Source organism: Sebastes umbrosus, chromosome 15 (genome assembly GCF_015220745.1).
Source record: "Sebastes umbrosus isolate fSebUmb1 chromosome 15, fSebUmb1.pri, whole genome shotgun sequence".
In the NCBI taxonomy this organism is placed as follows: domain Eukaryota; kingdom Metazoa; phylum Chordata; class Actinopteri; order Perciformes; family Sebastidae; genus Sebastes; species Sebastes umbrosus.
In genome coordinates, this window is record NC_051283.1 from 29879524 (window position 1) to 29893570 (window position 14047).

Sequence of the window (14047 nt, forward strand, 5' to 3'; positions counted from 1 at the left end):
TAACGGTGTTATCCTGCTTATACAACGGATTCTTTCCACCAAACAAAAAAGACATATAGCCAAAAGTATGTGGACAACCATGCATTACATCCAGATGTGGTTGCTGATCTTTCCAAATCCATTGCCATTAATCTGCTGCTATAACAGCCTCCCCTATTCTGGTTTAAGGTTTTCTATTAAATTTGAGTCATTCAGCCCCAGCAGCATGTCTCGGAGACATTTGGGGGCATTTTTACACCTGGTTTGTCGGTTTTACAAAAGTGAATATGTGAAGAGCTGCTGACACGTACTGAAGTTCGTCTCAAACATAGAAAATACATCGTTTGTGCCGTTGCAGGTTATTTTTTCGTGTTTCAACACTTTTTAGGACCTGGAGCTTTTACACTCTACTTTCCAAACTCTTCAGACCTGAGCAGGAACGCTGACATTTTCATTTTATTCACAGTTACCATTTGGGGAACAGCCTCTGAGTGTATCTCTTGCTGAGAGCAGGCCTGCGACATGCAATGGGGACAACACTAAAGATAGCGTAGCTCTGCTGTGTAACTGGAGGACAACAGATGTGTGCTGCACACAACAAAGGACATGGAGTCGAGATACTGCCAGGAGCTCAAGCTGCTGTCAAAAATGTGACATTCAGATTTTCTGTGCTTCAAACTCAAAGCAGAGACCTCGGGGCAGACTTTCTGCCTGACAGCCGTAAGCGGTTTGAGACAGCGCTTGGCTCAATGGGATCACAGGCTAGGAGGCTAACATAAGAACCAAACATACATCTCTGCTGACGTCACGGTGTTTTCAAACTACACAGCAATATACAGACTGACTGCTGTTACAGCAAAAACAGGGCGATGGAGAGGCAAAATAACGGTTTATAATAACTGTTGATCGATTGACTTCTGTTCCAATAGTCAGTCAAATTAATTACAACTGCAATCTGATTCATGCTGCACACGGCGTAGTTTCCAACCGAATAGTAAGGGTGTAAATTACACGTTTCATCACAATATGATATTATATATAGATTCTTTAGACAACGATACAATATTTGCTGATATCACAAAGTCTTCCACAATACCAATTTGATTTGATTCAATTCAAAGGCCTGCACTCAATATGAGACGATATCATATGGTCATTTAACCAAAGAACGTATATTGCCAAGAAGTGAAAATCAATTGTTTGTTCCATGGCAACATCAGCGCCCAGCAGCAGAGCAATGCTTCCGCCATTTTGGACTGAAAGGGACTACCGGACGCCAGTAAAACATCCAACTAAAAAGTGCCGTACAAAAGTAAAACTAAATTATTTTTCTTCTATTGTCATATTCTATCCAAAAGGGCTTGCATTGACCAATAAAATATTATAAATATAATACGAGTTTTCAGTCCAAAATGGCGGCAGCGACTGTTGTCAAAAAAGATCGTTGCTTCTATACTCTTTGATTTAACACAATCAGTTACATTTATATCAACTAACAAAAAGCATCTAAAATATGATTTGACAATTGTATGACTGGGCTCTTCCAGACATTCAAATGAAAAACAATCCATTATTTTCATAAGAAGAAGAATTTCAAAATAAGGGTGTACCTTAAAAATGATGATATATAATCGATGGTTTCACTTTGCATCGATATATTGGATAGTTGAATTGACATATCAATCCAGATCGATGGATCGTTACACTCCTACCTAATAGCAGTAAAGTTGGTCACCTATGATAAATGAGGGTGTTGCGACAGTCCGCTTGGTGGCGGTAATGCACCTCTAAAGGCCTTTTCACACCAAGTCCGTATTTTTCGTCCAAAATTGTCATCTCTGTCATCTCTCCTCAGCTCGCTCTTTCTGTATGTCTTCACCCTCCACCCCTCTCTTTCTCTTCACCTGTTTATGTAATTATCAGCTTTAGGATGCGGAGCGATCTCAATCTCCCGACATGAGGAAGCACCTTCTGCTCACTTTAAAGTGATATTATGCTGCCATCGACCTGCCAGGCTCCGGCTTTGATAGAAGGACTCGGAGGCAGCTAAAGTTTTGAAGTGAAGGTCTAATTTATGTGTCAATCAAACAGCACCTCTCCTTTAATCTTACTCAAACTTCCCAAGTGCTGCTAAGCGCCTCAAATCGCTTCCTCAAGTCTCAGGAGGAAATAACGGCTTCATTCCACAAAACTTGCTGAGATTGACACGTTCCTGAGGTGTTTTTCGCACACAGCATGGAATGGATGACTGAAAGCACACACTGTGCTGTGTGTGGCAGCGGGATTCACTATTGTTATTATAGGTATATAGAGGATAAGTGCCATTCTCTACGCTGACAGTGCCGCAACAATGAAGTTAATGAGGCGGCGATGAAAAGTAGTCTACGGTTGGGGTTTGACATCTGAATTCATTGACATCAATCACTTATTGAACCCAAAACTGAATGTAATTAGGTTTAGCTTTCTACCTATAAACCATTTTAATATCATGTTTCCATCTATTGGGAGCCTGCAGCTCTCCGTTTATAATACTGAGCTGCACAAACAGCAGAGAGAATAGAATAAGTCCGTCACCATTTATTTCATCCGGTTCCAACTTTCTATCTGAAATGAGATTGTTGTAATGCCGCCTGCACTCGACAGGATTTATATGCAAACAAAGAAAAAAGAAAAGCACCCGTGTTTGCTGCGGCACAGAGAAGTGTCCTTTTGCCACTAATTAAGTCCCAGTAGATTTGAACTATTTGTCTGAATTAATTTCAGGCGTCTATTACTGTCGTTGGTGTGAATTGTTCTCTGCACAGAGACCTGAAGAGAAAACCATCCAGCACTCCATCCAAAGAAGATTATAATAAACTAACTATTAATCCTTTCCACCCCAAACACAGAATATCCAGCACACAGAATAATGATTATACCTTCACATATTGCCGTCATGTTACTCTTTATTTCTTATGATATCAAATGAGAGACCCTGTAAATAATCTAATATAAACACTGGACAGACGTCCGGTTTGGGAGTTGTTCGTGTTTTCGGCCAAAAACCAAGATGGTGAAAGCCAAAAAGCTGAACTTGAGGCTTCCAAACCACAGTCCACAAACCGATGGGTGACGTCACCGTGACTAGGTCCACTATTTACAGTCTATGGTAAAGACAAATAACAGCTAGAGCAGTCTGGTAAGTTCAGAAAACTACATCACATTACTGTTATGCAGCCTTTAAAGCCAGGAAAAGACAACAGGATATCCAAAATCTAAGACGGTATCTAGTCTCATATCACAATATCGATTATATCGATATATTACCCACCACTACCAGACACACACTTTGTCTAAAAGATAAAAGGGCTGAAGTGAACAGTTAAACAGCTAAAGTGTAACCCACCTTCAGTCTGGACTACATGCTGCTTCACTGGGTGTGTCACAAGCTCAGTGCAAGTGGTTAATTATAAGCTATAGTGAAGTATACAGGTGACTTCAATCCATCAGGTAGGCAGTGAGCTGAACCACAAACTAACTAACTAAGGATTCATCACAAACAGCAGCACTGTATTAACCTGAGTCTTTTGATTCTTTAGTGACCAAATGAGTTGATCTTATCCCAAGAGTGTGCACTAAATAACAATAATACAAGATGTTGAAATATTGAGCCAAAACATCTTAATGTTAAATAAGACAAATTGAATCTTCTCGTTATAATTTCTGATGAGCTTTCTTTGTTTGGAAAGAGGCTCCATCTGCCCATTGTTTAGTCACACTGAACCTTTAATGAGCAACTGGTCCTTCAAACTTTCAGGTCATCCATTAATTATATAAAAAAAAAACACCAGGGCTGGGTTTCCATGTCTGGTTCAAATTTGGATCTGTTTCCCTGCTGGTAAAATACAGAGATTCAATCAGCTATGGCGACACTGAGGAACCTTTTTCTCTCCTGGGTCTTCTTTTAATAGCAAAAAGCAATTTAAAAATCATTTTGGTTGCAGGTTTTTCATTTCTAGTTGGCCCTAACCATCATTTTTGGCCATTAAAAATGGCAAACATATCCCGCGGTTATTAGCTGGAGCTGACTGATGTTAATTCTAAAAAATAAAAACTTTGGCTGCTTTCTGGTTAATTTGCTCTCTGTAAGCCGGCGTCTGTAAAGTTTGGACTGGACTGTGGGGTTATTCTAGTTCAACAACATCAGTCTTCTTTAAAGAAAGTCACCAGCTAATTGCATCATGTCAATTTCATGCATATTAAATAAATATCTTTAGCTGACCAGAAGCATTAGGAGTAATTACCTTGTGAGTAAGTTAATCAACGTTATATCTTCTGCCGCTCGGCTCATTTTCAGGTTGTCAACATTTATTAAGGCTGCAACTCAAAACTTTCTGCCAACAAACACTACTAACAGATCTGTGAGTTTATATTTACAACTTTGGTTTACTGGAAATATCAAAAGCTAAACCTGGATTTGGAGTCAATAAAATGCTATAAACCCCACAGACTCTACACAGCACATATCCCACTAAGCTCTGGCTACGAATCAACATCCCAAAGAGTCCGTCTCTGAAAGCAGCACAGCTCCTGTTCAGCGACGCTCCCAGCTGATGTACAAGAATAGCCCAAACACAGAGCTGTCCTCACACATTCTGCTGCTGCACAAGCATATATGCTGATGTGGGAGGGATAATCTGAGCTGCAGACTGGTGGGTTGAGGAATTTTATTTCTGGAAGGCCACGTTTTTCAATTTCAGAACCCAATACTGCCATTTCAGTCTAGTGATCCCAGATAATCATGACAAACAGCCTGTTTTAGGTCACTGATCTACAGGATTGTGGCATAATTTCAGTCAGCCTGCCTGGCTTTGCAGAGACTTGGAGAGGTATTTGTAACACAAAATATCTGGTGACTTATAACCTTTTCCCACCAAAATTAGCTCTCCTTTTAAACTCCTTTCCCATTGCCAGTAGACGAGTATAACTTTCTGTTTTTATTCCTGTCATGTTCAACATGGTCAACGCGCTAAAACACGGTTAGTAAACGGTGAAAAATGTTACAGTGGTTACTGAAGTCTGGTGAGCATATTAATTGTATGTTTTGTACGTTAATAAATTATAATAATTGTTCAAATCCCTGTTGATTTTATTTATTATATATTCACTTTGACGCTTGTCACATAGCATCACACCAGAAAAAGGTGTGAAAATCATGTTTCCATCACTGCTGATCAGAGCTGGAGCCGATAAATACCCTCGACTACAACAGAGTCATTTGTCCCAGGAACGAATGCTGACTGTAAACTTTCACTGAAGACAAAAGCCAGATGTTAGTGGGTGTTAGGGTTCTTTTGTCCAGAGAGAAAGGGGCTGTAAGCTACCATTATTTGGGGAACCAATTTAATCTGAAGAGCTAAATAGATACCAACGCACATTCTTGAAAAGCACTGCTATATTATCCACATTACAGCCATTTACTTTTCTGTCAAACTGACACACAGGAAAGGGCAGATTCACAGCTCCATGGGGCTTTTTTAATTGCCTCAGTGGGACATCCTGTCCTGCTCCAACAGAAAAAGTGTGAATTTCACATAATTAATGTCACAGAAATAAGTAGGTATGGATGAAATAAAAGGTACAGCCCGAGGAAACAGAGGGGTTCAGTGGTAAATACTGTTTATACTGAATATGCTTTCCCTTTTTGGGACTCATTCTCAAGGTGTTGGTGCAGTCCTGCAAAAATCTGCTGCACGGTACAACTGATTCAGGGAGCTTCTTTATGCACGGAGAGGTTGGCATTGCCAAGTGGCCTCATGAAACTCGTTTAAAATCCCTTTCACAGCATGCTTCAAAGAACGCTCCAGCCAATAGTTCCTCAATACTGCACATCAACACCTCAATGTTTTCCTCTTTTGAAAAGCCACATCACAGCCAAGTGAGCTCATTAGGCTGTTTTACCTGATGGAATGATACTCTGATAAAATATTTCATTCTCAAGTGTTTTTAATAGTGCTGTTAATCGATTCAAATAGTTAATAGAGATTAATCGCAAATTAATCACGTTTTTTATCTGTTCAAAATGTATCTTAAAGGGAGATTTGTCAAGTATTTAATAAGTTTAAATTCAAAGGTTTGATAATGTCAATATCACTGAGAAGAATGAGCTGCTCAGCTTTTAGCAAGTAAAGCTCCTGTGCCTTGCTCGAAGGAACTGTAATAGCATGCTAAAAGTATAATTTCATCATTTACATGCCATTACATCTGCTACTCCTGTCAGATACATGCCGATGGTGTTTCCAAGTGAAGAGAGGATGAACAAATGATGGTGTTTTTTCTAACTGGAGCTCTTCGTCTACCCTCCTCTTCACCCATCACCTCATGATGACAGCATCTATAGCCAAATCAAATATGTGAAAAGCAAGCCGGTCTCCGGAGCATCATTAGTGAGAACAACGTATTAGCGGTGTGACATTTCAGACAAATTACTAAACAAACCGTGACCACTCGATACTCCAGACTTAGAGGACGTCTGAGAACTTACAGAGTGTGAAGACGGTAGAGTGTTAATGATACAAACTCTAATGATATATCAATTTATTAAGTTTGAGGGACATTTAACAGTAAAAAAAAAAAACATCTCTTGTGGACAAATAATGTAATGGAGAGGGGACACCGTTTCTGAACTACCTCAAACATTCCTTTAGCATGTTTGTACAGCAGTTTTTCACAATAATGGTGACGCCATACCATTCAGGAATGTCACCATGCCGGTGAGTCAGTCCTGGGACGTACACACTGATAACCTTAAGTTACACCTGTGAAAACATCTGCTGGGACAAAGGCCTTTACTAAATGTCATACTATCTCAGCTAAACGTGACCACCCATATTCTCTCCTTTTACATTCACTGTGAGCGTCTGGAGTTCACAGCTAACTGCAGATGTAATATTTTAATGAGCCTGCAGCTCAGCTCGATGTCAACACTAACTCACTGGGCTGAAAATGGTTCACAGCTCAACAGTAAATGCTTCCGATCCTCTCTCGGTTCTTCTCTGGTATTTAGCTCATTAGTAGTAAAAGTAAAAGGGGAGGGGGGGGGTTCTGAGCTGAAGACAGTTGCTTATTAGAGAAGACTTTCACAGCCAAAATCATTCCTACTCTGATTTGGTCGCCTAATTACGATGCTGGATGGTGCTGCAGAAAGAGAGGGGATGCTTTGGTGACCGACTGCACTGCCAATCTTAAAAATACACCACACACTCTCTAAGCTCGGACATATTTACTTACTTTTGACTGAGTTTACATAGAAGAAACAAAGTTACTGTGAGAAGTCAGGTTAAGGCAGGAAATTGAAGGAGGTGACTCAAATAACCTGCTCACTGTGTGGTTTTACTTGATTGTTGTTCTGATCCATGCTAAGCTAGCAGAAGTCTTTGAGCACAACTGACCACCCGTACAGTCCACAAGAAAATTGAAAATGAGCGCACAACGTGATTGGTTGATGCCTTTACTTGCGGTGTGAAAGCTCAGAGAAATCAACCTTGTTCCAAAAAAAAAAAAAAAAAAAAAAGATGACGCTTTTTTGCCGCATAATATTCAGGTTCTGAAAGTACTTATGATAAAAACAACTCTTTGAAAAAACATATTGATGTGCGAATTATCGCACGAATAAAACGCTGCCGGTGTGTAAAGACCTCAAGGCTAAAAAAAATATGTAATTACGCAATCATGCAAGTGAATTTCCACAACAAATGACTTCTCAAAAGTCATGAAATTTGTTCTTGTCACAAAATGAGTTTACATTGTTGAAATTGTACATTTGAGATAGTTTCAGGCCGTACCAGAAGGCATAGCTACAAAAACACTCACACTAATATAACTATCTGTCTGCTTCTTTCATTTTACTTCTAAAAAAGTGTCCTGTACTTGTAAAGATAATAAAAGTGTTTTGTTCCCCAAGTAAAAGCTTCCAATCCCAGCTAATGTTAAGGATCACGAAAGTGTATGAAAATAATGAGGACGATAATTAAGCTGCGACGCATCGCTGGAATACTGAGGGGAAATTAGTTGTTTGGGTCAAACTCTCTGAAGAGGAGTTCAGAGCGCTCTGCTGCCACGCTGACATTAACTGTTTTTACAGGATTAAGAAAATAAAACATAAACACGTTATTATGACCTTTAAAACTTTCCGGGGCTCAAAGAGTCGACACTCACTGGGATTATTATTACCCACAGCAGCTCAACAGTATTGGGCCATAAAATGATCAGCACAGACTTGTGTTGCCTTTTCATCCATCTGATTATTTCTGTGGAAAGGTTCTGGTTTGAGAAGACATTTTTAAATAGGGCTGTCTTTGACCAAAGAAATTCTAAGTCAACTAACATACTGGTTCCTAAACTTTTTCACGTCAAGGACCCCTAAACGGACACAAATTAGACAACGGACCCCCATCTGATAAAATTTTGTCCCAAGGTCCTTCATCTGGATTTCTGCTTTTAGATGTTTTATTAGAGAAAGTGTATGAAACCCATGACCTAAATAGGCATAGGAGAGATAAAATAAGATAAAACTTTATTAATCCCAAAGGAAATTCATTTGCCAGAGATTGCTCAAAAATGACAATAAAATAAGAATAAAAACACAGAGTATTAAATATAAAGTGTATAAGAAGTAAGGGTGGGATCAAAAAAATTGGTTCAACTATGTATCTAAAATTTATTTTTTTAAGATTTTGAAATAGATTGTGGTCTATAGAGCACCCATATACTGCCATTTATGCTAAATGCATTCAAACGGCCCCGATGGATGTATATAGAGAACGGAGCTGATGGAAGAGCTAGAGACCACCTTGGAGAAGTTCAGACTTCAGGACATCTCTGACTACATACAGTACCTGCTGAAAATCAAACATTTTTAATGGATTCATTTAGACCATTTCAAAAGTAAAAGTCTCTAGAAGTGTATGATTCAACTTTTTCCCATGGTCTAGTGTTAAAAAAGTTGACAAAAATCCTATTAAAATCGCAATATCGAATCGCAATATATATCAAATCGGCACCCCAGTATCGTGTTAGTATCGAATCGCGAGAGAGGTGTATCATCACAGCCCTAATATGATGTAATATTAACACCTGTGTCTAACAGAATAACAATAAAAGTAAGATAAATTTAGCACTAAAATAAAGTAATATTGCGCACAATATTCTGTCATTTTATTACTTATGAATGAAATTATACGTAAAATAAATGATTACCCTTTTTGGTGGGGACCCCCCTGGAACCCGCTAAAGGACCCCTGAGGGTCCCCAGACCCCTCTTTGAAAACCACTGGACTAACACTCATAGGATTTTGTCGATCAGTTGATTTAAGTTTCTTCAAAAAGAATCACACAAAAGCTCCACTTTAAATCTGGTGTTTTCCAGAGATGTGCTCCTAAGGTTCTTAGAAATAAATCATTCAGCATGAAAAAAGCATAAAAAATGACTAACTGATTAAAGAAATGTTCGTCGACTAAGACCAAAATGACTGATTAGTCGACTAAGAAAAGATGTTTAATGACTCACTCGGGTTTCTATACACTTCAAAAGCTGCCATACCTGTGCAAAGACACATTCCTACAGAAAACCTTACACAACAGTCTCTCTAAAGAAATGTTTGCCAACGACTGGGTGTGGATCCAAAGCTGGGGTTTTTCATTTGACTTGAAACTACAGGTTATGCAATGCTGCAAATGCATTCTTAAATCCATTTTAGTGTATTGAAAGCTGAATAAAATGCTGTTGCATGGTAGGCGGATAGATTAGCAGCCACAATTTCCTCAAAAAATCAGCTTACACATCGTCTTACATAATACCCCGAAAAAAGCAGTTTGGGTGCACAGTGCTGCTAATGAGAACAGACTGTTACACAAGAAAGTGATGAGGAACGGGTCTGAAACTCTTACATTCGTAGCAGTGTGTCAGCATTTCAGTATTATCTGATTGTACGGACAGGAAGGAGGGAGAACAGCAGCATACTGCAGAGACGAGGAGGACAGTAAACGCACCGTGAGACGCTGAGGACGCAGAGCACCTGGTGAGCCGACTCCAGGTGCTCCATGTAACGCAGTTAGTGAAGTGAAAGTGACATGTACACTACATTTACATCTACATACTTAGTTTAAATCCAAGCTGAAAACATTTTGAAAGGCATTCATTTATTGATGAAGGTTTTTCCTGGGATTCCCCCAGACGCTGTGAGGACATTACTCAGATCTTTGCACTCCTGATTCAGCAGCTGATTTTACTATTTCAGTCCTAAGATGAGTCACTCTGCTTGAAATAGGGAAAAATGCCTCAACATGAACCAAAACCAAACAGAAAATAACTTCCAGTGACTCAAAAGAGGAAATACTACACACATACTACACACACACACACACTCGCCTGCCTGTTCACACCCACTGACACACACAAACACACCACACACACACTGTGCGAGGTGTACAATGAGGTGTTGATGTGCCAGTATTGATTATTTTTATGAAAAGATGCTAAATGCGACATTGGGATTATTTCTATAGCCTCCTCACAGCCCTCAACGTGAGCTGAGCCGACACTTGTAGCCATCTTGTAGGTGGGTTTATGACTCAAATCCCAACATAATTTGCTAGCTGTAGAAGGCAACACCACTTTTCCAATGTTGTTGCAGTTTCTCCAGCTGCCACCTGATGTTACCAAAGAGCCACATGTTTTACACATTGACCACACCTGAGTCAGGTAAAGGTGTAGTAATGTGTAAAACATGTGGCTCTTTGGTAACATCAGGTGGCAGCTGGAGAAACTGCAACAACATGCCTTCTAGACTACAACTAGCAAATTCTGTTGGGATTTGACTCATAAACCCTAAATTGCAACCTATGCCACACTGCTAATGCTGAATTAGCATTAGTTTGTGCTTCAAACTCAGCACAAACTTGTGATTTCCACTTTATTTCAATTCTGAATATGCAGCTTTATTATTAACTGATGCAAGTGCAAGGTGCAAACTGTTATAGAAAAGGGCTGGCCCCGGGGTGTCTTCACTGGTTTCACACTTTAAGGAGTGCTCATCAGTGGGTGGAGTCTTTGTGAATGAGAACCTGCAGACGGTTGGCCGCTCAGAGGCACATGATCTACCACACCTGAGTCAGGTAAAGGTGTAGTAATCATGTGCCTCTGAGGGGCCAACCTTCTGCCGGTTCTCATTCACAAAGACTCCACCCATTGATGAGCACTCCTTAAAGAGTGAAACACACTGCATGTTGGCCAGCCCTTTTCTTTCACAGTTTGCACCTTGCACATCAATATCAGTCAATAATATAGGGGGTGCATGCTCACTATCTGTGACTTCTCATTCAATCTCAGTATTTTTTTGTTTTGTATGTTTTTGTATTTTGACATAATATGCTACGGTCCAACCACTAATGAATCATATTTACCTCTATACTCTGTGAATAGTATGAACTTGAACCTATAGGTCTTGTGTTGTGTGTTGGGTTGTGTCTTAAATATTGTTGTTTTGTTGCTGTCGCTTTTGATGTTGTTGGTCATTGTTGTGTAAAGATTGTAATGTGATTGTGTACTGAAATGTAGCCTAGTAACATTTTACAGTAAAATACTGTGAAATAATAAAAAAAACAGTTCAAACTGTATTTTTCATTTACAGTACACAGCTGTAAATTTCAGCAACAGTATAATAATGTTAATTTTACAGTAACATAAAGGCAACCCTGCTGCCAGTTCTTTACTGTTATTTCACTGGGACATTCTTAACAGTGTGTTAACTTGACCCTATAGGTCCTGTGTTGTGTGTTGTGTGTTGTGTGTTGTGTTGTGTGTTGTGTGTTGTGTGTTGTGTTGTGTGTTGTGTGTTGTGTGTTGTGTTGTGTGTTGTGTGTTGTGTGTTGTGTGTTGTGTGTTGTGTTGTGTGTTGTGTGTTGGGTTGTGTCTTAAATATTGTTGTATTGTTGCTGTCGCTTTTGATGTTGTGGTCATTGTTGTGTACAGATTGTAATGTGATTGTGTACTGAAATGATGAAGCCTAACAGCTCAAAGTGATTTAAGTGGACTCCAGGAAGAATAGGAGATCCCAATAAAAGAAAGAGTCTCAGAGTGTCTATAACCTTTGACCTGCTTGATCTGGTTTCTTACCTTGAGCAATGGCTATGGACTCGAAGCTCTGCAGCTCCCTCAGCAGACTGGTCCTCTCCGTGGGCTGGAGGCGGTAGATGAAGTCTTTGACTCTCTGTGGGGAGTTCAGCGGATCCCTGGGCTCGTTCCTCCCGTGTGTTCCCATCCAGCAGCGGGGTGTGTGTCGCCCTACCACCGGCAGCCTCGACACCACTACCACAGCCGGCGGTAACCTCTCCACAGCCGGTCGGAGAGCTCTAAGCTTCAGCATGGTGGTGAAATGAACTACTACTCTGAGTCTGTGTGACGGTTTTTAACGGTTCTTTCTCGCGCGGAGCTCCAACGGCTCTCCTACGGCTCCACCAACGGCTCTCCAACGGCTCTCCAACGGCTCTCCAACGGCTCTCCAACGGCTCTCCAACGGCTCCGCTCGGCCAGAAGTTGTTCCTTCTTCGGGCTCAATGAAAGACAACAAACCGACCGACCGTTTCTGTTAAACTCGGGTTAACTTTAAAGCTTCCGGTCATGTCTTGTTGTTCCTGCCGTCCAGTTGACGGACCCGGCTCATGACCTGTCAGAGACTCGGCGGTCAGTCTGGGGGAGTTTGTGGAACATGAAGTTCAAACTGAAGCTCCGAACAAGAAACTAAAGCAGCGTCAAGTCAGCCGGAATTAAAAATCTGGTTTCTGGCTGCGGCTTTTCAGAATAAAACACGTTGCTTCCGGCAATGACTTTCATATTATATATACTGGCAGAAGATTTTTTGCAACGTGAGTGCAGGGTACCAATAAATAAATAAATAGATAAATATATGTATATAAATAGATAAATACATAAATATATGTATATAAATAGATCAATACATAAATATATGTATACAAATAGATCAATATATGTATATAAACAGATAAATAAATAAATAGATCAATATATGTGTATAAACAGATAAATAAATAAATAAATAAATAGATAAATATGTATTTAAATAGACAAATAAATAAATAAATATATGAATATATGTATATAAATACATAAATAAATAAATATATGTATATAAATAGATAAATACATAAATATATGTATACAAATAGATCAATATATGTATATAAACAGATAAATAAATAAATAGATCAATATATGTGTATAAACAGATAAATAAATAAATAGATAAATATATGTATATAAATAGACAAATAAATAAATAGATAAATATATGTATATAAACAGATAAATAAATAAATAGATAAATATATGTATATAAATAGATAAATAATTAAATAGATAAATATATGTATATAAATAGATAAATATGTGTATATAAATAGACAAATAAATAAATAAATAGATAAATATATGTATATAAATAGATAAATAAATAAGTATATATACAACTTAATAAATAGATCAATGTAAATAAATAATAAACAAATAGATGAATAGATAAATATATGTATATTAATAGACAAATAAATAAAAAGATAAATATATGTATATAAATAAATAAATATATATACAACTTAATAAATAGATCAATGTAAATAAATAATAAACAAATAGATAAATAAATAAATATATAAATAGAATTTGTGCTTTTAAGAAAATATTACCTGCATCTCTGATTTCCTATGATGGCATCCAATAATATTTTTGTATATTGTACAATACCATAGTATTATGTATAATATCTGTGCAGAGGAGGCTTTGGACGGAGTCAGGCGGCCTCTCTTCATCAGTATGAATTAAATACTGAAGTCCAGGTGCAGTTTTTTAACCAACAGCAGCACCTGAGAGTTCTGCTTCACCGAAATGTCACCGAAATGTCACTTTCAGCATTTAGGGGTTTTACACGTCTATGCCCAGAGGCTCATTGTCTCATAGTCCATCCACACCTGTAGGTGAGACTGGTTTGATTTACTGGTTCACCCTTTATCAGTC

The 14047-nt window shown here is 38.7% G+C and overlaps 1 protein-coding gene across 4 annotated transcripts in view; it reads right to left on the bottom strand.

The window, feature by feature from the left end:
* The window catches only part of tmem65 (transmembrane protein 65), a 31483-nt gene extending 18710 nt beyond the window's left edge, over nt 1-12773 (bottom strand). Inside the window, exons 1-2 of one of the 4 annotated variants that reach the window (XM_037795636.1) lie at nt 12531-12773; nt 12134-12463 (exon numbers count right to left, since the gene is read on the bottom strand). In XM_037795636.1, coding sequence (XP_037651564.1) covers nt 12134-12383 — 250 coding nt within the window. In that variant the 5' untranslated portion in view covers nt 12384-12463; nt 12531-12773. Of the gene's footprint in view, nt 1-12133; nt 12464-12497 lie in introns of all 4 variants that reach the window. The other 3 variants (XM_037795635.1, XM_037795633.1, XM_037795632.1) reach the window with 3 other exon arrangements.
* Between the last annotated feature and the right edge of the window lie 1274 nt (nt 12774-14047).